This window comes from Artibeus jamaicensis, unplaced genomic scaffold, assembly GCF_021234435.1.
Source record: "Artibeus jamaicensis isolate MK-2021 breed Jamaican fruit bat unplaced genomic scaffold, CSHL_Jam_final contig_384, whole genome shotgun sequence".
Classification (NCBI taxonomy): domain Eukaryota; kingdom Metazoa; phylum Chordata; class Mammalia; order Chiroptera; family Phyllostomidae; genus Artibeus; species Artibeus jamaicensis.
Genome location: NW_026521810.1, coordinates 7,514,534 through 7,537,420, shown reverse-complemented (window position 1 = coordinate 7,537,420; position 22,887 = coordinate 7,514,534). Strand labels below are relative to the sequence as shown.

The 22,887-nt window shown below is 48.4% G+C and overlaps 1 protein-coding gene and 1 pseudogene across 1 annotated transcript; both read right to left on the bottom strand.

The window, feature by feature from the left end:
• Nucleotides 1–4,806: 4,806 nt before the first annotated feature.
• CUNH2orf92 (chromosome unknown C2orf92 homolog) lies at nucleotides 4,807–11,795 on the bottom strand. The gene is made up of 4 exons (XM_053664533.1): nucleotides 11,750–11,795; nucleotides 7,961–8,071; nucleotides 6,326–6,476; nucleotides 4,807–4,997 (listed from the first exon to the last, which is right to left on the bottom strand). The coding sequence occupies exons 1-4, from the start codon at nucleotides 11,793–11,795 to the stop codon at nucleotides 4,874–4,876; spliced, it is 432 nt and encodes a 143-aa protein (XP_053520508.1). The 3' UTR covers nucleotides 4,807–4,873.
• Nucleotides 11,796–18,232: 6,437 nt separating this feature from the next.
• Nucleotides 18,233–20,398, bottom strand: LOC119056000 (C-terminal-binding protein 2-like; annotated as a pseudogene).
• Nucleotides 20,399–22,887: the final 2,489 nt, after the last annotated feature.

Genomic DNA, 22,887 nt, shown 5'->3' with positions numbered 1-22,887 from the left:
CTGGAACACTTTTCTCTTACGTAGATTTCCAAATAAATCCACAAAACTGTTGTGTTAAAGGTCTTCTCTTTCCCCACAGGTACCATGAAACTCCCAGTGCAGAAAAAAACTCTGTTTCCATATTGGACCCTCCTTTCCAGGGTAATGAGAGAACGCCCAGCAGGCTGCCAGGCCAGAAATCACAGCATCAGAAACATCTCGTCCTCGACGGTAGTAACAGTGGTGCTTACTGAGCACTTATGGCAAGCCAGACAATTTTGTAAGAAGTTTGCAATTTAATCCATTTCCCAGGTAAGGTAAGTGAAACCCAGAGAGGTGAATTAACAGACGTCAAGTGGCCACAGCCCACCTCGGGTGGATGGAGGAGGAAACCTTCGCTGCAAAACAGCTCTCTATGAATGGGATTCCCAGAGACCTGGAAGGGGACCAGACTATGTGAGGTGGGACACCTGAGAGGCAGCAGGTTTAGGGCTTCCAGTCTGAGGGCCTCGGGCCTGAGAAGGGCTTGCAGCCTCTGGGAGGCACCGGCTCAGCAGCCTTCTAGCCCTTCCAGTCACAGACACCGCCTCCTAAAACTACACAGCCCCAGACAGTTCTGAGATGGGCCTGCAGATAAGGCCGCTTGCTTTGCCACAGCCGAGAAAATAGGTTGATACATCTTTTGAAAGTTCAGGGTAAAGAGCAAATGGATGGAAATGTGGGCTGGGAAAGTTGTGGTGCATTTGCCAAGGGTGGGTCTGAGTAAATATTCACTCCAGGCGGGCAAAGAGACTTGGAAGAAACTGGTCTCTCACTTTTACATCCCCAGGCCTCTGCCCACGCTATCGCAGCCTGAACTCTCTTCCCCAACCTCTTCTACCACCTGACTCCTTCTACTCCAGGTCTTTGATTAAATGTGGCTTCCTCCAGGAAGCCTTCCAAGCCTCAGTCGGGGCAGGGTTGGGGTTTGTGTCAGTTTCACCTACATTTGTGCCAGCCATATTTGGTTACAGATCTGAAAGGACACCGGGCCACTGCCATGGAAACCTGCAGCAGCTGGGCTGTGGCAAGAGGGCTCACACCCCAGCCCAGTAACTCTACAAGGACCCCACCTCAATGCCTTCCCACCTGGGTGTCTTCAGCCATGCAGCTTACCTGCCTTTCCTCTGGGTGTCAGACAGTGGTAATTTTTCTCTTGTGTTTTTCGGGTGCTGCCACTTATAGCTCAGGGACATTGAGAAAGTCACTTGACCTCTCTGTGTCTTGGTGGCCTCACTTAGGAAATGGCATCTACCTCTTAGGGACATTGTGAACAAGAAAACAGACCTTAAAACAAATAGCCCACTATTGCCACCATTGCTGCTGCCACCGCCACCACCACCACCACCACCACCACCATCTCTGGATTCCCCACCTGTCACAGCTGCTGGTGACTGCACTCCACGGTGACAACCTGCCTCCCTAGTGCCCTCCAGGGGCAGCTCTAAAGCTCGGCATCTGTCCAAGCTTAATTCGGGAGCTTAAAGGTTGAAAGGACACCTCCCCTCCCTGCTAATTTTTAAATCCATCTCAGTTTAAGTCAGAAGAGAATCCATTGTCCACAGCAGCCACATGCTGTGCCCTTCCCTGGGGGTCAGCAAATGCTGGCTCCTTAAATGCTCAAACCGCAATGACAGTGCCACCTCTTCAGACAGCCCCTGGGGCCCCCTACTTACTCAGTACTGAGCCCCTCCACTATGACAGACCCTGTTCCAAGCAGTAGAGATCTGCTGTGAGCAACACAGACAAAAATCCTTTCCCTTGTGGGGGGTGACTTTCTGGTGAGGGAGACAGAGATGTAACAAAATACACAAGTATTCTGTAGAGTCTATCTGGTGTTTTCAAGTGCTAAGGAGTAAAATAAATCAGGAAATGGGAGAGGAGCTCTGTGGGCATGTGAGCTGGAGCAGAGGGGTCAGAGCAAGGCCTCACTGAGGGGATAACCTGTGAATAAAGACCTGAAGGAGGCACAGGAAGGAGCAATGGAGACACCGGGAGAAAAGCGTTCCAACCAGAGGGAGCAGCAAGTGCAAAGGCCCTGGGGCAGGACCGTGACCTCTGTGAGGTGGGGAGTGTCTAGCTGCATCCCCAGCAACTGGAGTGCTGCTTGGTATACAATAGTGCTCAATAAATATGGCAGAATGGAGGAAAAGCCCAGAGGCAGGCTTTATTCTCAAACAGCTTTTCTCCTTGCCATCCAAGATAGTGAGTGACTCAGCTTTAAATCCCACTTAGGAGCAAGAACCTCTCTAAGCATTCCCAACAAGAGCCCCAAACAACTCCTCGGCTGAACGGACACAGGCCCATTCCCCAGCCAGTCCCTGAAGCCAGTGGATGATGGGGTGGGAAAGTGGCTTAGGACCAGGTGACTTGTCCCACCACACCACACTGAGAACCCCAGAGAAGTCAGAGACTGTGGCTAAAAGGAGGAGTAAAGAATGCTGGGCAGGCGAAGAGCCAAAGTTTGACAGGATTATCCTAACAGCTAAGATTCATTGTTCCATTGGCAGGAAGCACCACTACTCATGTCCTGAGAGCTAAGGCGTACTTAGTGCTCACTAGAGTCCTACAGAGGAGGCTAGTCCCATTTCTACGGAGATAGAAATTGAGGCTTGAGGTTTCACAGCTAGTAAGTTGCAGAGATTGGGATCTCCTGGCTCAAGGAAACCCAGGCCTGGACCCTGCAGTCCCTTGCATCAGGCCAGGACAGGCCACTGGACCAATCACTGAACTGAAGGTAGAAACCCTTAGTTGAGAGCAAACTGAGAAAACAAAGGGGCTGCTTCTTTTATAGAGAAAGGGGGAAATGGAGTCAGCCCAGAGCAGGCTACCATGGGCCTGCAGGTGACGAGAGACTGCTGGCAGAGGCCAGAGGTGGCGGACCCCAGCTGGTTCCTCAGATGGAAGCCTGAGGTAGAGCTGTGGGGCCAAGCAGAGGGTACACTGACCCTCAGGTCTGGGGTCCCAAGATGTCGGGATGAGGAGGGGGTAAGGGTGGGAGTACAAACTGTCGGGGGCTCGTGGAAAACTCTGGTACTTATGGCGTGCCTGCTGTACACCCAAGCCCTGGCAGACACATTTCACCCCAAGCTCAGGAGGACGCCAGCGAGGCCGCCCTGCCCACTCCCTCTCCGTGGTGTGCAGCACCCAGGACAGGGCCGGGCACACAGCGAGTGCTCAGCCAGTGTCTGCTGCTGAAGGAGCCGCCCGATGGCCCTGACGGGAGGTCAGTCCCTAACCCCACTGCCAAGACAAGGAAACTGAGGCCCGGAGAAACTGAGGGCCCAGCTTCCCAGGGGCCATGCCTGGGAAACGCCTGAAGTTGTGAGGTCTGGGTCAGTCCGCTGTCAGGTGGAAACGGCCATGCTGCAGTCACCACCTCTCCCGCTTGGAGCACCTGCCCTGGACAGGAACCCAGACCTGTGGGCAGCTACTCCCTCGGAGCATGCGCTCGCTCTTTCCCTCTCTGGCCTCAGATTCCTCATCAACGAAGGGGTTAGATCACAGAGGCCAAGGGCAGGCCCATGTGGGTCGACATCCAGCAGAACGCTCTGGGAGGCCAGGCAGGTCGGGCTGGACTGGCTGCCCAGGGAGGTGCCCGATAAACGCTTGCTTGGCTGGGGACCGGTGCTCCGCAAACAACAGCTGTTCCGATGCTGAGCAGGGGGAGCGCTCTCCTCTCCCTGCCCCTCCGGCCTTCACCCGGTGCCTCCCCGGTTCTTCCCGCCCCTCCTACGATTTCCTCCCACCACTGCTCCCGCCCCATCTCCCTCCAATTCTGCCCCCACCACGCCATTCCCTCCTTCCCCAATTTCTTCTCACCCCGTCGTTCTCTCTACTCTCCCTCCCTTGCCCGCATCTTCCTTCTTCCTCTCCACTCTCCTACTTCATTCTTCCCCGGCCCTGCTCCTCTCCAACACCATTATCCCAGCGCCCTTCCTTTCCTGTCTTCACCCCCCACCTTACTACACCCCTGTGCCTCCCCACCCGATCCTGTGCCCCATTCCCACCCGACTCTCCCTCTCTCCACCCCCCAGCCCTTGAGCCCCTCAAGTGTGTCTTGGGCCAGTTCCCACCCCCTTGATCCGGACCATTTGCTTAGGCCACACCCCTTCCTTACACACTACCTCCCTCCTCTGACCTCTGGTCTCCCCAGCCCTTGCCCCTCTGGACCCCTGCCTGGGACTACAGGAGTGTATGCCTCCCCTGGGGTCAAGGCAGAGTACGGGTGGGGGGCAACCGCCCCACATGGGTGGCAGGGAAGGTCCTCCCCAGCTGCTGCCATGACAGCCCTCAGGACCCTCTCCCAACCCCTCTGCTGACCCTGCTGCCCTCCCGTGTTCTAGGGGCAAGTGCTGCCTGAGCACAACAATGCTCCTGTCCCCTGCAGCACCCGACACCAACAGCAGGGCCTCAACCCTGGAACGCAGACACCCGACTGGCCCCACAAGAGCTTCAGGCAGCCCACTGCCATCTCAGAAACCTGCCGGGGCCATGCCTGACTCCAGCGCCTTTGGTTGCCTCGTGTATTTTGATATTGTCTAGGTATTCAGTGTTCAGCTAATACCTGTCTGGTGAATGACTGACTGAATCAATGAATCAATGCTTTAATAAAGAAACGCAGTATTTTTCAGGTCTGTCTTCACAGACCTGAAATGGCCTGAGTCCTGTGCTAGTCATGGTGCCACGCCACCACGAGCACCCTGTGGTGGAACACTTTGTCTTGGCCCACCCAAGGTGCTGAGAGTGTAAATATTCGTGCAGTGCACCTCACAGGCAGACCCGGGTGCCTCTCCAGGTGTGCGTGGAGGCCTGTCGCCTCGGCCCCGAGTCCAGGGGGCTGGCCCACCCTCGCCTAATAGCAGCTCAGCTGTTTCTGCTTTCCTAAGTATTTTTTGGAGTTCTTTTCTTGAGACTTGTTCCACCAGCCTTGCCCATTCATTATAAAAATGTTATATGTCATGTTTGCCGGAGGACACCTGAAACAAAACACAAAAACCACGCTGCACGAGTGTGCCTACAGGAATTCCTGCTCTTTGCTGGCTGAGGGGTGAGGATTCCCCTTCCCTCTGCCTCTGGGAAGCTCCTCCCTCAGCTCCCTCCCAGCTGGGGCTCCCACAGCTTGGGCGGGTCCCTGTGGGATGTAGCCAAACTCTCCACCTCTTCTTCCGAGACCTCCAATAGGCCTGGGAAGAAAGGGCAAATCGGATGGGTGAGCCCCCACTGGATCAGTGAAATGGGTCACACTTGTTTCCAGCGCTTTCCGTCTTCTCTCTCTAACTCCCGCCCATTCAGGGCCCCCGTGGCTGTTCCAGAGAAGGACGCTGGCTGTGCGGGAGTGGTTGCTGGCTGCACGGATTGCCAGGCCCAGGAGCCGTGGCATTGTGAAGGACATCTTTAGGGAAAGCCGTGCCATGCTGGTGGGGAATTTAAACACCGCAGGCTCCGAGTGACAGAGTGGGCAGGACAGGGGATGGACACTTCACCTCTCATTCTGCACCACAGCCCCTCACACTGGGGCCAGCGGAGCACCCAACACAGTGTCAAGCAGGACTTGAGGGACCTGCAGGGAGCCACTCTCCCTGTGATCAGGAATGTGTGTCCCAAGGGGTGCAGAACAAGGCACATCACTTCAAGGTGCAGTTATTGCACATGCATAATCTTGTAAAAGCTTTGCTTTCCAGTGCCCGTGCGTGGCTAGACCCAGTGTGCCCGAGCCCTCTCATCCAGGGGGAGAATCAAAGTATTTCACAACTGATACAAACAGGCACTGACCAGTCCCAGTGGCCACTGCTGCACCAGGCATTAGCCCTCATTTGCAGGATCATGGAGAAGACTGGGCAGTCCGTGGAAGGTTCTGGGGAGGGGAGCTCACCAACACGCTGAAACCAGTGCTGCTGTTCCAGTAGGCTGCTGCTATCTCCTCCCCGGCCTTACCCTTCCCACCCTCTTGCTGCACGTGTTCCTTTCTACTTTCTGATCTGTCAGCCAGAGCTGCACCAGCTCCTCTTTCAGGGGCCCTCCTGCAGGCACAGGTGTGGCCAAACCTATGTGGCCTTTGGGAGCCAGCGTGGCCCAAGTCAGGGATCCCAAAACCTGGCTGTACGCCGGAGCCTCCAAGGAAATGCCTAAAAACCTACAGCAGGGTTATCTGTACTCTCACAAAGCCTGCGAGCAGATGCCGATGAATCACCAGGCTAAGAGCCCCAGCCTCCTCCTAAATCCAGGCTGAGCGGGAGCTGTGGGCGACGCTGGCACCAACACCCCTGAGTTCTTGGAAGGAAGGTGCGAACTGAGAGCCACTCACAACGCCTGTTTCTTCCTGGTGTACATGGTCACCATGAGCAGCAACACCACTGTGGTCACTAGGATTCCCGCCACTGCAACAACAGCAACGACGATGTTCCTCTGGAGGAAGTGCAGCAGCTCCCTGCAGGGCATGGTCCTGCTCTGAGTATCTAAATGAGAAGACACATGCAGAGTAAGCAGAGAGTCCACCCCATACGGACCTGCAGGGACAACACCTTGGCTCCAAAAACCTCAAAACCTCAGGGGGAAGGAACTGGCTTTGTTTAGGGAAATGCCTTTGTAAGCTCGTTGGTGAAGGAGGCAAGATACTCAGGGTGTGAGCTGAGAAGCAGCAAAGCAACCAAAGAGAAGGTCCCACAGCCACAGTTTATAGGAAGTGAGGAGAAGAGAGGAGAGCTCAGCGGAGGGAAGAGGCGGCAGCGCCGGAGGAGGCGACAAAGTCCTGCTGCCATGCTTTTAAGAACAATGGAGTCAGACACTCTCAGCTTTTCCCAGGGCAGTAGCGCAACCTCTCTCTGCTGCCCTCCCACTCCTGCTCTCTCAGCTTCAGGAAATTCTAACATGTGCACAGTGCACCTCACATGTGCAGATTTGGGGGAGTTTTGTGACATAGGCAAATGCAATCCTGAGATGACCCACAGCTCTCTGGCAATCTGGGGACTTGCAGAAATCAAGAATGGCAAGTGTGAGCTTGGGAGTACAAGGCAATCTTAGCTAGACTTTAAAGAAGGAGACCCCTTGCTAGACATTGGAAACACCATTTGTAGTGTAACCAAAAAGGAGAAAGGATTCAGGGAAATAAGACACAGAGTGGTGCTGACAGGAGGTGCTGGCCAAGGGCCTTCGTGGCTTATGGAGGGAAAATTGGGCCTGCTCAGCTTCCTGCTTGCATCTGGACCACACCAGGATGCAGTAGCATCGGGGAACTGTAAGGGGTCTGTTGGAATGATTTAGCATTGGGCCTCTCAGAGTTAGGAAGGGACAACCAGTTATAGTTTCGTTAGCGGGTTGCTACATGGAGGGAGGCTACTGGTCTGGGTACTGGCTCGTTGTCTTGATGGGTAAGTTCCTACCCACACTGAATGGGCTCAGGCTCGGGCAGTCCAAAATTGGTGACAAGGAATTAGGTTCATATTTGGCACCTAGTCCTTCTCGTTTTTAGAAAATCTCAGTGCCCAGTCCTGGAAGGGCTTCCAAGATGGTGCCCATATTGTGAGTGGCTCTGGCTGCCCCCCCAAAAAATGTAAAGGGAGCATTTTTTTGAAAGGGGGCTCAAATTCCTGGGACTACTTTTATTCATAATTTTAACTGCAGGTTGTATTCTTTTGTGGGTGATTTTTTAAAAGATTTTGTTTATTCATTTTTAGAGAGAGGGGGAAGAGAAGGAGAGAAAAATCAATGTGCGGCTGCCTCAGTTGCCTCTCCTGCACCCCCTACTGGGGACCTGGTCTGCAACCCAGGCTTGTACCCCGACTGGGAATTGAACTGGCGACCCTTTGGTTTGCAGCCCGCACTCAATCTAATGAGCTATGCCAGCCAGGGCTTTTGTGGGTGATTTAAAGGTGTGTTGACATCTAGTCTTTTAAATGCCACAAAAGGCAAACAGACAGGTTCACGTTGTGTAGATTATTACCTGGCTTGACTGCTTCTTTAAATGCTTTTTTACCTACAGAGGTTAACTGCTTGCTTGCAATTCTGTTGAGCACAGGGGGCTCCTTATTTCTCCTCTGCTCTGACATGTGACCTGCAAGAGACAAAAGGCAAAATGTGTTCATCTGAAAACAACCACTGGTCCGTGATTAGTGCTGTTTTTAGGATGCAAGTAACTTTCCTCTCAAGTCAAAGTGAAGAGTTAGGGAGGATTTTGGGGAAGAGTCCCAAAGCACATCAAAGTTTTGTTTTTTTGTTTATTTTTTAATCTGGCAAACTCCTGGTGACCCCCACGTAGACTGAGGCGGTGGTTTGCACACTCAAGTGTCTGTCAGAACCACCAGGAGGCCTTGTCAAAGCACAGATTGCTATTGTGTGTCAACTGTAATTGAAAAAATGTTTTTAATTTTCATAATTTTAAAAATATCTGCACAGATCACCGGGCCCCACCCCAGAGTGTCTGATTCAGTAGGTCTGGGAAGGCCTGAGGGCGCAGCACCGATGCCGCCAGCCGAGGGCCAAGCCTAGAGGAGCCTGGGGAGAGCCTTCCAGCCAGGCCCTGGGCTCGCTGGCCCAGCGCTCCACCAGCACGAAGCAGAGATAATGCAGCCTACCTCACAGGCGGCGTGATGTTCAGGAAAAACAATTTGTAAACCACAAAGTACTACAAAAAGTGTTTCTGGAGCTGCATACGCAGGACAGGAAGATGAACTAGACTGAAATACTCGTTTACTGCTAGAGAGACTGCAGAATGGATTAGGAGAAAGATACAGACTTGAAAATAAAAAATATTTGCATGCCAACTCTGCCAGTGGCCATCTTTGGCTCATTTGCATACAGGACCTGTCAGAGAGCCTGAGTGAGTTTAGTGTGGAGAAAACCACGCAGCTAGAAAGCTGTCTTTGCCTAATACAGAACTAGTCCTAGAAGGGGGCTGTGAGAATTTCTGAGACGTTCCAGGAGCAAACTAGAACCAATGGGTAGGAGCTCCAGCTGCATCTGTTCAGAACGCTTAGAGTCAGAAAGTAGGGCTGTCACAAGGAGAATGGGGGAGGGTGAAAAGTAATGAAGCCCTCCCCTGAGCACACTCCGGGCCGGGCTGGAGCCCCCAGTCCTGGATGGGAGAGCTCTGCGTGCCTGGTGCCCGAGTGAGACAAGTTGGTTAAGATTGTTGTGGAGTCGGGGGTGGTGATAACAGCCCCGTGAGATCTTAGTTATTTCTCTGGAAAGAGAGAAATTTGTTCCTTATTCAACTTGGCCTGGAAAAAAAACCTTCCAGCACAATATGACTCACTTTGAAATGCCAGCTTGTCAAGTCAAAGTTGAGAGGTTCACCACCAGACAGAAAACTCTGGATAGCATGAAGTTAGTGCACAAGAGGGCTGGGTTTGCCTTACTTGTTCATGGAGCTGTAAAAAAGGTAGACTTATAACTTGAACACAAAGTGTTACTTTCCTCATCTCTGCACAACCAAAACGTAAGACACTGTCCATACTTATCATCTCTAAGGTCATACGTTTCCATTTACCTATGGACCTTTAGAGAGTTCGAAGGATGTTTTCCAGGTGTGACGGGTTGTGATTTTGATGATTTGTGGAATTATTTTTGTGTGAAAAAAATAAGCATTATTATCAAGTTTTGCCAAATGCAGTCAATTTCCAAACTTCATTTCAACTTCAGAAAACCACTGACAGGGACAGCAGCAGCCCCTGTCATGAGCAAGCACTACCGAGGTCCTGGGGTTTGGAGGATTTAGACCAAGTTCATCTAAAATCCCCAGTCACGTCCTGGGCCAGGCACCTTTATCGCAAATGAGCCCAGAACCAAGAAATGTTGGCTTTGTGTCCAAGGAAAAGTTGAAGTCTTACATCTTCGTGACTTCTCTGTGTTCTATTAAATAGGCTTAGGAGACGCTGACAATGGAACGAGCCTTCGATTCTTTGTGAACAGCAGCTCATTGGTCCCTGTTGACCGAGGCCGAGCATCCCTTCACAGACCCGGGCTTGCTGTTCACAGAACATTCCACTTCTCAGGAGGGTAATTCCTTCACTGCTCTTCATATCCAGCCCTTTTAGTCTTTTTTTTAATGCTCACTGTTGTTAGGGAAGGGGTACAGCCTGTCCTTAAAACGGACACATCATGTGAACATAGCTGGTGTCTCCTGCAGGCATCCCAAGTTCACACACTAGCGTCTTGACCTGAGAGAAGTCACTCAACCTCGGTGCCCCTCGTGGGACATGGGAGCATAATCGTAAATGCTGCAACACAGGACTGCTGTGGGGAACAAAACTGTGCAGTTGAAAAACTCCTCTGTCTGGCACAGGGTAAGTGCTCAGTATATTTTAATTTTATCCTTATAATAACCATTATTATCACTACACAGAATGTACCATCCATTCATCCACGTTCACTCCTTCAGCAAATATTACTGAGCACCTACTGCCTGTCACACCCCGACTCCTCAGCCCTGGGACACCGGGCGTAGTGAGTGCACAGGTACTGTCATGAGGTGTCTTACGGTCATTTCAGCACAGAGACGAGGAGAACGAGTACCAGGCAGATGAAAGGTAGAAATAGCCCCAAATACAACAAGGAACTGACTAGAAAATAATGTTTACAAAAAAAGATGAAGGTTCTAAATTAATTATGATGTTTAAAAAAACAAAACAAATATTTTTGTCCTGGTTCTTTCTGCCGGAAACCATATGAGCTAATCTCCAAGGAGTGCTGATGTAGACAAGTGACTCAGGGAAAATGCAAAACTGTGCAGAACCCTGGAATCAACTCTAGCTATTCTTGCTGGGTACCATTTATTGGATATTTATTGTCACTCTAAAATACCTTGTCTTGAGCAAGGAACTCTATCAAAATCACCTCTGAAAAGTTGTGATTTCACTAGATATCCTGTACTGGAAACATTACAGACCCACCACAGATATTTTGCTCCAAATCTCATCATATTTTATGTCAGAATTTTTCTCCTTGCTCCCATTGTCATTCTCCTCGCCTCTGAGACCATCCCCAGGCTGTCCCTCTCTGGGAACAAACCTCTGTCCTATTTCTGTGAGTAACACATCATTTTCTTCCATGTGGACTCATTGCCTTTCCTAAGAAGCTACTCGCAGGGAGAGCCCTGCCTTTGCGACAGAAAAACTTAGACTAAATCCTGACTTTGTCATTTACCAAAATGAGACCTTGGGCAATTAACTCCACTTCTTGACCTCCAGATACCCATGGATAGAATGGGAACACGATTATTTCACTCAGAACTTTTGTGAAAATTGAATGAAGCAATGTGCAGGAAGCCTCTTAGGACAGAGCCAGGGTTCCGATATGCTCAAGGCTAAGGGTGTGGAGACTGCCACTCCCCACCTGATCTGTGACTGTGGCCCCCAGAGCAGCTAGTGGTGTCGCTTCTTTCCTGCTCTTCAGACCTGACACAAGTGCATTAATACATGGGTGGGGAAGAAAAAAGACAAACCACAAAGGAAACTAAGATGGAATTAGCATGTGAAAACGGGAATATCTGCTATACACTCTGTGGCATTCCATCCAGCCGTGCTTGCCTCCTCCCATGCCTGCTGCTGCTCAGAGCCTCGGGGGCCAGTCCTTGGAGATGAATCCTTTCTAGCCCACCCCACAGCCCAGGTAACCAGGGCAGGGATATATGGCTGCAAAGGGGCTCTGAAGACTCTGCTGACCCTTGAAGAATCTTGCCCCTCCAGGTGGAAGAGAAAGTCGTGCTGGGGATGCACTGCCTCAGTCCACTTACCTCCTGCCTTGAAAGTGGATGTGATGTCTGGAGCTGCAGAAGCCATCTTATGAGCAAGAGACATAAGCACCAGGGAAGGCCCTGATGAACTCAGAGAAGCACGCTCTGGCCTGAAGTCACTGCACATTGCACCAAAACACAAGTGGCCTCCCTCAGGCTACTTGTGACAGAAGGAAAATAAACCACTCTCTGTTTAAGCCACTAACCTCAGGCCTTCTGGTAATTGCAGCCTAGTGCATTATTATTTTCTTTGTAATTTTTTAAAAAGTAGTTTTAGAGGAAAAGAGGGGAGAGAGAGAGAGAGAGAGAAAGAGAGAGAGAGAGAAAGACATTGACTTGTTGTTCCATTTATTTATACATTCATTGGTTGATACTTGTATGTCCCTGGACCGGGAATCAAACCTGCAATCATTTTTTTTTCAATGTCTAAAAAGTGGGTTTCCAAGGAAGCACACACAAAGGCACATCATAATTACATTACCCAAGATTGAAGATAAGGAAAGAAACTTAAAAGCAGTAAGAGAAAAGGAGACAGTTACCTACAAAGGAGTGCCCCTAAGGCTATCAGCTGATTTCTCAAAAGAAACTTTGCAGGTAAGAAGGGGCTGGAAAGAAGTATTCCAAGTCATGAAAGGCAAGGACCTCCATCCAAGATGACTATAACCAGCAAAGCTTTCATTTAGAATGGAAGGGCAGATAGAGTGCCTCCCAGATAAGGTAAAGTTCAAGGAGTTCATCGTCACCAATCCCTTATTATATGAAATGTCAAAGGGACTTATCTAAGAAAAAGAAGATAAAAAACTATGAACAGTAGCCCTGGCTGGTGTAGCTCAGTAGATTGAGCACCGGCCTGGGAACCAAAGGGTCGCCTTTTTGATTCCCAATCAGGGAACATGCCTGGGTTGCTGGCCAGGTCCCCAGTTGGGGGCACGTGAGGGGCAACCACACACTGATATTTCTCTTCCTCTCTTTCTCTCTCCCTTCCCCTCTCTCTAAAAAATAAATAAATAAAATATTTTTTAAAAAATGACAACAAACTCAAAACTATCAACAACTGAACCTAAAAAAACAAAAACTAAGCAAACAATACAACAGCAACAGAATCACAGAAATGGAGATCACATTCAGGGTTAGCAGTGGGGAGAAAGTGGGGGGAGAATGGGGGAAAAGGTACAGGGAATAAGAAGCATAAATGGTAGATGCAAAATAGACAGGGAGAGGTTAAGAACAGTATAGAAAATGGAGAAGCCAAAGAACTTATATGTATGACCCACAGACATGAACTAAGTGGGGGTGTAAGAGGGTGCGGCCAGGGAGGCCCCCAAAGAAGAATTTGTAATGGGGTACAGAACTCAAGGTGTCCAGGAAATATTAAAAATATGGGATAACCTTGCCCTCACAAGTCTGAACTGGGGGATGGGACACAGTGCAGGGCCACTGAGAGCTGTTTTGCATAGCAACAGTTTTGCAAATAACCTCTAGAACAGTCATTTAACATATCTATAACTTTTGCCCCATTTCATGGATATGTTAAATAGCTGTGGCAATGCTTCGAGCCAGGGTGATGCTTCCACCCAGGATGTAACTAGGAGGCAACTCCCTTTGGTTAGAGCCTGCCTAAGAGCTTGGAGATGATTGGCTCTACGCCATGGGGCCACACCTGCCTGAACTTACTATGGCAGCCCAGAAAAGCTGGAAAAAATACAGGAATGCTGGCAGGTGTAGCCAATTGTGGGAGAAGTCAGAAATGGGGTTGCGGAGGAAGATTGTCACTGCGATTTAAACCCAGGAGCAGCAGCTGTGACAAGGAGAACCATGTGGCTTTGGGTCTCCCTTTGTCATGCAGCTTAGAAGCCAGAAAGCAAGATGTAGCAGCGATGCAGAGCTCTCTTAGTTTGAAAGAATGCAGGAGAGACACTGTGGCATGGAAAGGGGTGAAAGGACACTTGCTGGTGGGACATGAGAAAGTGCATTGTGGTTTTGGATTAAGAACTGGAGATCCCAGTGACAAAGCTGATGGTGCTGGGAACCAAGGGAGGCCTGCCAGCCGAGCACGGATTGATTACTGGGAAGAACCGGGGGACTACCTGAGCCACAGACTTCTATTTCTTTTCCTGAGGTATGGTACCCCGGAATGGGGTACCAGGCAGTTGGGGGAAGGAAGGACTGTGTGTGTTTGTGGCTGTTTTAAGGGACTTCGGGATTATAATGAAGACATTAAGTCATTACTCTTAAGTCTGTATAACTTTTGAATAAATAATTCCTTTTCTTTTCACCAATCTCTGACACGGAGAGCTATAATTCCCTGGCAGTGGGCAAGGCAAACCTAGTACAGGGGGAACCCAGGAAAAGGGGGGGTCCATTTGGTAACATTGTGCAACCCCTTCTCTGGTGGCCAATCAAGGAAAACCATGGGAGACCAAATGGGCAGTAGCTTTAAAGTAATACAACTACTTACACATGTGCCGTAAAAGCCCGCCAAAACTAGCCAGGAAGAATCTGCCCTATAAGAATAGAGTCCCTCCAGCCCATGAGGTCAATGTCTGATTGACCTGGGAGTTGGCCTGCTCCCATGTTCTCTGCTATAAACTGTGTGTGTTCAGTTCAATTCTTTGTCCCAACCACCAAGAACCTGTTTACCTGTGCCCACCTGTGATGGGGGCAGAAATGCAGTTGGGAAGGGGAGTGTAGGGAGGAAAGGAATAAAAGAGGGAAAATGGGACAACTGTAATAGTATAATCAATTAAATATTTTTTTAAAAACTGGGTTTCTTCAAAGAGAATCTGACAAGTTATCATAAAAAGTGTTTCCTGAGACAATAAGGAAATGAAACAATATTTTTCTTGAACCCTTTCAGTTCAAGACTTTCTTTTTTTAAAAAATTTTATTGTATTTTTTTCCATTTTATCTGACAAAAAATTGATTTCATTCAGATTACTGTTTTTATTTTTTCATTTATTTATTTTTTTAAATTTTATTTATTGATTATTGATTATGCCATTACAGTTGTTCTATTCCCTCCCCTTCATTCCCCTCCATTCTACCTCCCCGTCCCCATTACTCCCCTTTAGTTTATGACCATGTGTCTCAAGTTCTTTAGATTCTATATTTCCCATACTATTCTTGCCCCCCATCTATTTTCTATCTACTGTCTATGCTACTTATTTTCTGTACCTTCTCCCCCCTTCTCCTCCTCCCACTCCCCTGTTGCTAACCCTCCTTGAGATCTTCATTTCTATGTTTTCACTCCTGATCTAGCTGTCCTTTTAGTTTGCTTTCGTTTTAGGTGTGGTTGTTAATAACTGTGAGTTTGCTGTCCTTTCACTGTTCATGTTTTTTAACTTCTTTTTCTTAGATAAGTCCCTTTAACATTTCATATAATAAGGGCTTGGTGATGATGAACTCCTTGAATTTGATCTTATCTGAGAAGCACTTTATCTGTCCTTCCATTTTAAATGAAAGTTTTGCTGGATAGAGCAATCTTGGTTGTAGGTCTTTGGATTTCATGACTTGGAATACCTCTTTCCAGCCCCTTCTTGCCTGTAAGGTCTCTTTTGAGAAATCTGCTGACAGTCTGATGGGGACTCCTTTGTAGGTGACTGTCCCCTTAGCTCTTGCTGCTTCTAGAATTCTCTCCTTCATTTTAATCTTGGCTAATGTAATGATGATGTGCCTTGGTGTGTTTCTTCTTGGGTCCAACTTCTTTGGGACTCTCTGAGCTTCCTGGATTTCCTGGAAGTCTATTTCCTTTGCCAGATTGGGGAAATTCTCCTTTATTATTTGTTCAAATAAGTTTTCCACTGGTGGCTGTTTCTTTCCCCCTTCTGGTACCCCTATAATTCGGATGTTGGGGTGTTTAAAGATGTCCTGGAGGTTCCTAAGACTCTCCTCATTTTTTTGAATTCTCGCTTCTTCACTCTTTTCTGTTTGGCCATTATTTGCTTTCTTCTGGTCCACTCCATTGATTTGAGTCCCAGTTTCCTTTTCATTGCTATTGGTTTCCTGTGCAATTCCATTCATTTCAATTAGTTTCACCTTCATATGTTTGTCTAATTTGTGACTAAAATCAACCAGTTCTGTGAGCATCCTGATCACCAGTGTTTTAAACTGTGGGTCTGAGAGTTTTGCTATTTCTTCATTGCTTAGATTTATAGGCTCTGGGGCTTTGAGATCTTCTTGAGCCATTTTTGGTCTGTTTGTGCCCTTTAAGTGTGAGGAGCGGAGCCTATTGTGTTTTTTTACATTATCTTTTAGTCCCCTTATAGCCACCTTCCCCCCAAATCATCACACTATTGTCCATGAGTCCTTTGTCCTTTTTCCTCAGTTCCTCCACCCACTAACCCCCTCCACAATAGCTGTCATCCTGCTCTCTGTCTATGAGTCTGTCCCCATTTTCCTTGTTCAGTTTGTTTATTAGATTCCACATATGAGTGAAATCATTTGGTATTTGTCTTTCTCTGACTGGCTTTTTTCACTTAGCATAATGTTCTCCAGGTCCATCCATACTGTGGCAAAGAGTAAAATTTTCTGCTCCATTGTGTAAATATCCCATAATTGATTTTATCCAATTGCGTACTGGTGGACACTTGGACTGTTTCCATATCTTGGAATAATACCGCAATGAACATAGGGATACTTAAGTTCTTTTGAATAAACGTTTTGGGTTCCTTTGGATATATTCCCAGAAGTGGGATCACTGAGTAAATACTCAGTTCTATTTTTAATTTTTTGAGGTATCTTCATACTGTTTTCCACAGTGGCAGCACACCTCTGCACTCCCACCAACAGTGCAAAGGGTCCCCCTTTCTCCATATCCCCCTCACCAGCACTTGTTGTTTGTTCATTTACTGGTGACAGCCATTCTGATGGGTGTGAGATTGTATCTCATTGTGCTTTTAATTTGCATTTATCTGATGACTAGTGACATTGAGCATCTTTTCATATGTCTATTGGCCATCTGTCCTCTTTGGAGAAGTATCTATTCAGGTCCTTTGTCCATTTTTTTAAATTTTTTATTTATTTATCTTTAGAAGGGAAGGGAAGGAGAGAAGGAGAGAAATATCAATGTATGGTTGCTTCTGGTGCATCCCCTGCTGGGAACTGGCCCCTGCTGGGAACTGGCCTGCAACCCAGGCATGTGCCCTGATGGGGAATCGAACTGCGATCTTTTGGTTTGCAGGCCCGTGCTCAATCCACTGAGCTACACCAGCTAGGGCCTTTGTCCATTTTTTAATTGGGTTGTCTTGGTTTTTTTGGTGTTGAGTTTTGTAAGTATTTTGTGAATTTTGGATGATTAAGCCCTTATCAGATGTATTGGTAAATATGTTCTCCTATTCTGTGGGTTGTCATTTTAGTTTGTTGATGATTTCCTTTGCTGTGCAAATATTTTTTAGTTCCACATAGTCCCATTTGTTAATTTTTTTTCTTTTGTCTCCCTTGCCTGGAGAGGTATATCTGCTAAAAAAATTGCTACAAGCAATATCCACAATTTTGCTGACTGTGTTTTCTGTTAGGATTTTTATGGTTTTGAGTGTAACATTTAAGTCTTTGATCCATTTTGAGTTTACTCTTGTATGTGGTGAAAGGTGATGATGTAGTTTCATTCTTCTGCATGTATCTGTCCAATTCTCCCAACACCATTTATTTAATAAACTACCTCTAGCCCGTTGTATGTACTTGCTTCCCCATCAAACATTGACTATAAAAGTGTGGGTTTGTTTCTGGGCTCTATCTTGCTCCATTGATTTGTGTGTCTGTTTTTATATTTCCACTCAATAAAATAGCTGAGGATCTGAACTGAGAAAATAGATTTGAGTACAAACAGTTTGTGAAACTTAATACTTCTTTTCCAGTGACTGTCGTCCTGTGCTTGCGTTAAGTTGTCTAACACAGGCAAACAGTTTTGTCCCCATGTTGTAGTAACTAAATCTTCCTACTTAGCAAAAGAGATAACCAGCCCCCATGGACCAAAGGCAATAGAGGCACAGGATGGGGATTGCCTCTTAATAATTTTCATTTTGAGGTTTCGAATTCTTGACCCAACATTCTGTATAGCAAGGTGCTCAGGACTTGCTGTGACTGAGGGACTGATAAAGGAAAAAAAATCTATTTCTTCTCTGTGATTTGATGCACAGATGAAAAGTTGAACTCACAATAACAGAAGTTGGTCATTAGTAAATCACATCCTAGTCTTTCAGGGCCTCCTAAGCAGAAGGCATCTTCAGTTTTCCGTGTCTCATCTTCTAGCTGTTTTGTAGCTTTAACACTGCAATGTCAATGGTGTGTATGCCCAGAGTCAATTTAAAAAAACTGTCATATCCTGACCTCTTAGTTTATCTATTTTCCACTATCTCTTGGTCCCAGGTTTGTATAATCTTTTGTCATCCTCTGCTATTGCTCTTTGGGGTTCTCTTGATTGTCCCCACGTTTTGTGGGCTGGCTGGGAGAGGGTGATTGGGTAGCATGTGCCACTGTGGGGAAGTTTCAAGTCACCAGGGTGCCTCTGGGGATGGTCCCTTCCATGGCAGCAGGAAGTCCCTGGGGCCACACCTACAATGCCTATTGGAGATCTCCACGTGGCACCAATGTGCTCTGGATGAATTGCTTGCTGATCTGTTCAAACAGGAGCAGTTGTGACGAAGAATCCCTTGTTCACACAGTTTCTTAAGCTTTCTGGGGTTAGACCAGTGACTGCCCGGTTGATCTCAGTGGCAGCGGCCTCCCTCATCTCTGGTGACGCTTGTTCACTATACCAGACTACATGCGGGGTGTGCTAATGAGATTCCCTCCATCTTTCAAGGGACCTGAGCAAAGCTCTAAGGCTCTAATTGGTGCACCTTGAGGGCCAGCCCCCATCTTGCCTTTCTTGGGGGCCTGGGCTAACTAAGTCTTTCTCGTCCACCAGTCCAGAGTGGGCCGCGTTCACCAGGAGTGCTCCTTGCCTCATCTGCTTTATAGTGAAGTCATTGACGAGGTGGTGACTACATTTGTTGAGATTACAGTGTAAGGAGATGTGGTGGTGGCGCTCTGATAGAGTAAGTCCTGAGGGTGTAGAGCCTCTGTCCACCCAGGGACCGCTCTGCCTGGTCCTGAAAGTAGGGGTAATAAAAGATGGTGCCTGAATCCAAAGCCTTGGCTTGAACAGTGACCATCTGTCCCTGCATCTGAAGCCTGTGAGGCCCAGTGTCTTTCCAAGAAGGAAGGCTGCTCCCCAGGCAACCTCCCTGATCTGCTCAGCACTCTGCACCCACGCGCCTTCCTGCAGGGCCTGGTATAGCCACGTGTTTCTCCAGGACAAACTGAGGTTGTGGCAGAAGCTGGAATAGGCCCTCTCCGCTGCCACCGACAGGATATTGCACATGGCGATCCCCAGCTCACCAGGAGATTTGATGTCGACGTTGTAGTACCCGCTGCCTATCCGCATGATCACTCTCAGGGCCTTGAACTTCTCTAAGTCCTCCCCAGTGAGGGTGATGGTTTGGTACATTGTAGCGCCACAGCTTTGTTCAACACCTTCTCGCAGATCTCCTGCGTGGACCGCGCATCACAGAAGGCCACGGTGGCCAGGTCCTTCTGGATCTGCTGCTCCAGGTGCAGTCTCTGCAGCCCAGCAGCACCACCAAGGAGACTGTCCATGATCTGGGGGGATACCTTCACAAATTCTGTCCAGTCACTATCACTGACACTGCTTACTCACAAGTGCTATTCTTGATCTAACTTTGCAACTCCACTTCAAAAGGCAAAGCTGTCCTCTAAGAACTTAGAGGAACTTGCAGGAGTCTGCAGGCATTACACCACTCTAAACCCAGTACAAATCTGTCACAAACTCTATAGTTCACATGATGGGTTGTCCGTCTTTTTAAGGTAATCGAGCTTCACTGGTTTGATACCATTTAAGGCAATGAAACAAACTCTCCTCCGGGGACAGTAGGGTCAGCCACAAGGGGTGCCTACCCCCAGAACAGTGGCGGCTCCTGCCCCACCCACCACATCTGGCAGCAGTGGCGACGGCGGAGGCAGCTGTGCAGCTTTGCCTCACTACAGCATGGCTCTCAGCTGGCCCTTCATTTCTCAGGCCATGTTAAAATGACACATGCCTGAACCTGCAACCTATTGTTGTATAGTACCACACTTTTTAAAAAAATATTTTTTTATTTATTCATTTAGAGAGAGGGGAAGGGAAGGAGAAAGAGTGGGAGAGAAACATCAATGTGTGGTTGCCTCTCACGTATCCCCTGGCCCACAACCCAGGCATGTGCCCTGACTGGGAATCGAACCAGCGACCCTTCGCTTCACAGGCCCGTGCTCAGTCCACTGAGCTACACCAGCCAGGGAAGTACCACACTTTAACCAACTGACCTACCTGACCACGGCCTAGTGCACTCTTAACTGGCACAATGAATATGGCAACACCTGGGTGTCCCTCACTGAGGTATCTTGGCCCCTGGTTATTGATGATGCATTATTGTACGGAGGACCCAAGTGTAAGTCCCCTCAAAATCACAATATGCATGTAGATTGGACAGAATAGAAGACTGTGGTCATTCTGAGGCAAAGCCTGTATGCAGCCCTGGCTCTGCTCAGAACTGCACTAGGCGATGGAGGGTCAAGGGGATGGGGCCTGCTGCCTGGTCCTCACCCTTGAGCCATCCCGACACAAGGCAGAGAGGCCGACACACAGGATATGACCAGACACATGGACGTGGCCACACAGACCAACAAGCAAGAGGAGAAGGAAAACCAGCTCAGCCTCAGGTAGGCAGGAGACAGGCACTAGACTGGGCAGACTTCAGGAACAGGGAGTAGGCCCTGCTGGCAGAGGCTGAGCCTGAGCCTGGAACATGTTGGCCATGACATTTACTGAGACCCCAAAGGTCAGTCCTGTCTCCAAGGGTCGGGTGTCAGTGAACTGCATTCACCAACACTCTGGTGCTTACAGGGGTCACAGCAGCCCTGGTGGGTCTGTATGTGACATACGAGGAACTTGAGAATAGCCACTGGGAGACGATAGCCCAATGAACTACAAGATCATACAAAGTCCTTGAGGCAGTTACCAAGCTGCAGACTGATGATTGCCCCGCCAGGGCCCCACAGGACACCCCATGTGCCTTAGAGAAGAACCTGGTCAAGACAGGTCCATGTCGCAACGGGACAGCCCAGGACTCGACACACCCAAGGAGAATGGGTTCTAGCTTGATGTAAAGCACTTTCTTTCCCACAGAGCTGCAGGAACAGGTTTCTGGGGCACAACCAGGGACAAGCACAAGATGCTCAAATACAGCCTGACAGTGTCATATGGGGAAGGAACTTCGTGAAGAGTTTAGCCAAATATTCTTCTTGCTTATATGAACTTGATGCAAATTTAGAATTTTCCAAGCTCTTTTGTTGAGAAGAGCCTATGGGAAAATAAACCTTAGCTGTGAGTAAATCTCTCATCAGATTTGCATGCAAGTTTTCAACTGATACTCCCACGCATGGTGCGTGGAGAGCAGCATCACGCAGCTGGCTGCTCTAGGGCAAAGAGCACAGAAAGGGCTCTGGCCCACCCTTTGAGTGCCTTGTGAGCTCAGGCAGTAAAGTTCTATGGATCTGGCTTTCTCCTTGAGTCTGGTGGGAAAGGTACCAACCACAGGAGGGACAGGGAGATAAAACTTGCTGGTGTGCCCTCCCCTTCTCACATCTCAGTGTTGTATCTGTTGTGGACTCTTGGTTTTGCACAGTGCTCAGTGTGGGGCAGACAGACAGACAGACAGACATACCTCAGGTTTTTTAAACGCCCCCTTTCCAAGGAATGATGCCAATAGGAGAGATCTCAACCACTTTGGAGCTGTGGTGCTTTCTTGTTTTGGAGGAGAGGGAACAATACTACTGCGTACTCTGCCCTGGTCCACACTGTGGGTCTGTGTTGGGCTGTCCCCCTGCCCCATTTGGTGAGCACAGGAAGCCCCTGACGTTGATATTAATGAATGGAAAAATGAAGGTGCAAATGAAACGGACTGGTGGGCAATCTCCTCTAGGACCTCATGGGCTGATTTTGAGACTTCTACTCACACTCGTGTGACTACATCAAGGATGTGCATCCCTTGGGCTAAGGCACTATAGCGACCTGTGGAGATTTTGAGCTACAGTGTCAGGCTTTTCTTCATGGAGGCTGCGATGTCTCAGCGTCCGGACACATGTTTGTGATTCAAGGTCATGACCAGCCCTTTTTTCTGTCCCCAGGGTAGTGGGCAAAACCACCAAGAAGAAACCGATCCCCTAAGGAAGGGTGGTTAAAGCAACACCACCCACCTACTCTGAGTGGCACTCCAAGAGCTGTCATGAGTGTCTGTGGATTCGCCCTGTGACTCGAATCCAGTGACAGTGCTGCCCATCGCCTGGTGTCCTGGCAGACAACATGCACAGCCACTGAGTAACGTGTGCACACAGCAGCTTTCAGCTCTTCATGAGAATGTAATAAGTTTAAGAGACATTGACATTTCTTCCAGGTACACTGTCTTTTTGGAAATGAGAAACATTTTGTTTCGCTGAGATATTAATGAATCATTAATGATCATTACAATTAGTATATTAAGACCATGCAGTACAATATCTGTTTATAAACATGCTTTTGTTTTTAAAGTGCCCTGATGAGAGTAGTTACCTTCTCCCCTTTTCCTGCTGCCCCCACTGACTGGGCACTTTACATAATGTACTAACTGCCCTTTATCACATATGACAGTTTGTGATCTTGGTCTACTTAATTTTTGGAGAACAATACTGTTCTTCCCCCACCACCAGGATTGTGTCTGCTGCTCCTGCTTTCTCCCCACACCCGACGGGTTTTACAGGAGGAGAATTTCTTAGAATGCAGTCAGCCAATAAGCTTAGTAAACAGCAACAGAGCAGCGAACTCTGAAGTCACTTGGGATGCTGTGTTCATCACAGCATTGGTCAGATGGTCAAAAGGTGGAGACCATCTAAACACTCATCAGCTGATAAGTGGATTGAACAAAGTGTGGCATACCCATACGATGGAATGTTGCTGAATCATAAAAATTTTGAAAATCTGCTAAATAAAAGAAACCAATCACAGAAGACCATGTATGACATGATTTCACATGTGAAATATTCAGGCTAAACAAACCTATGGAGGAGAC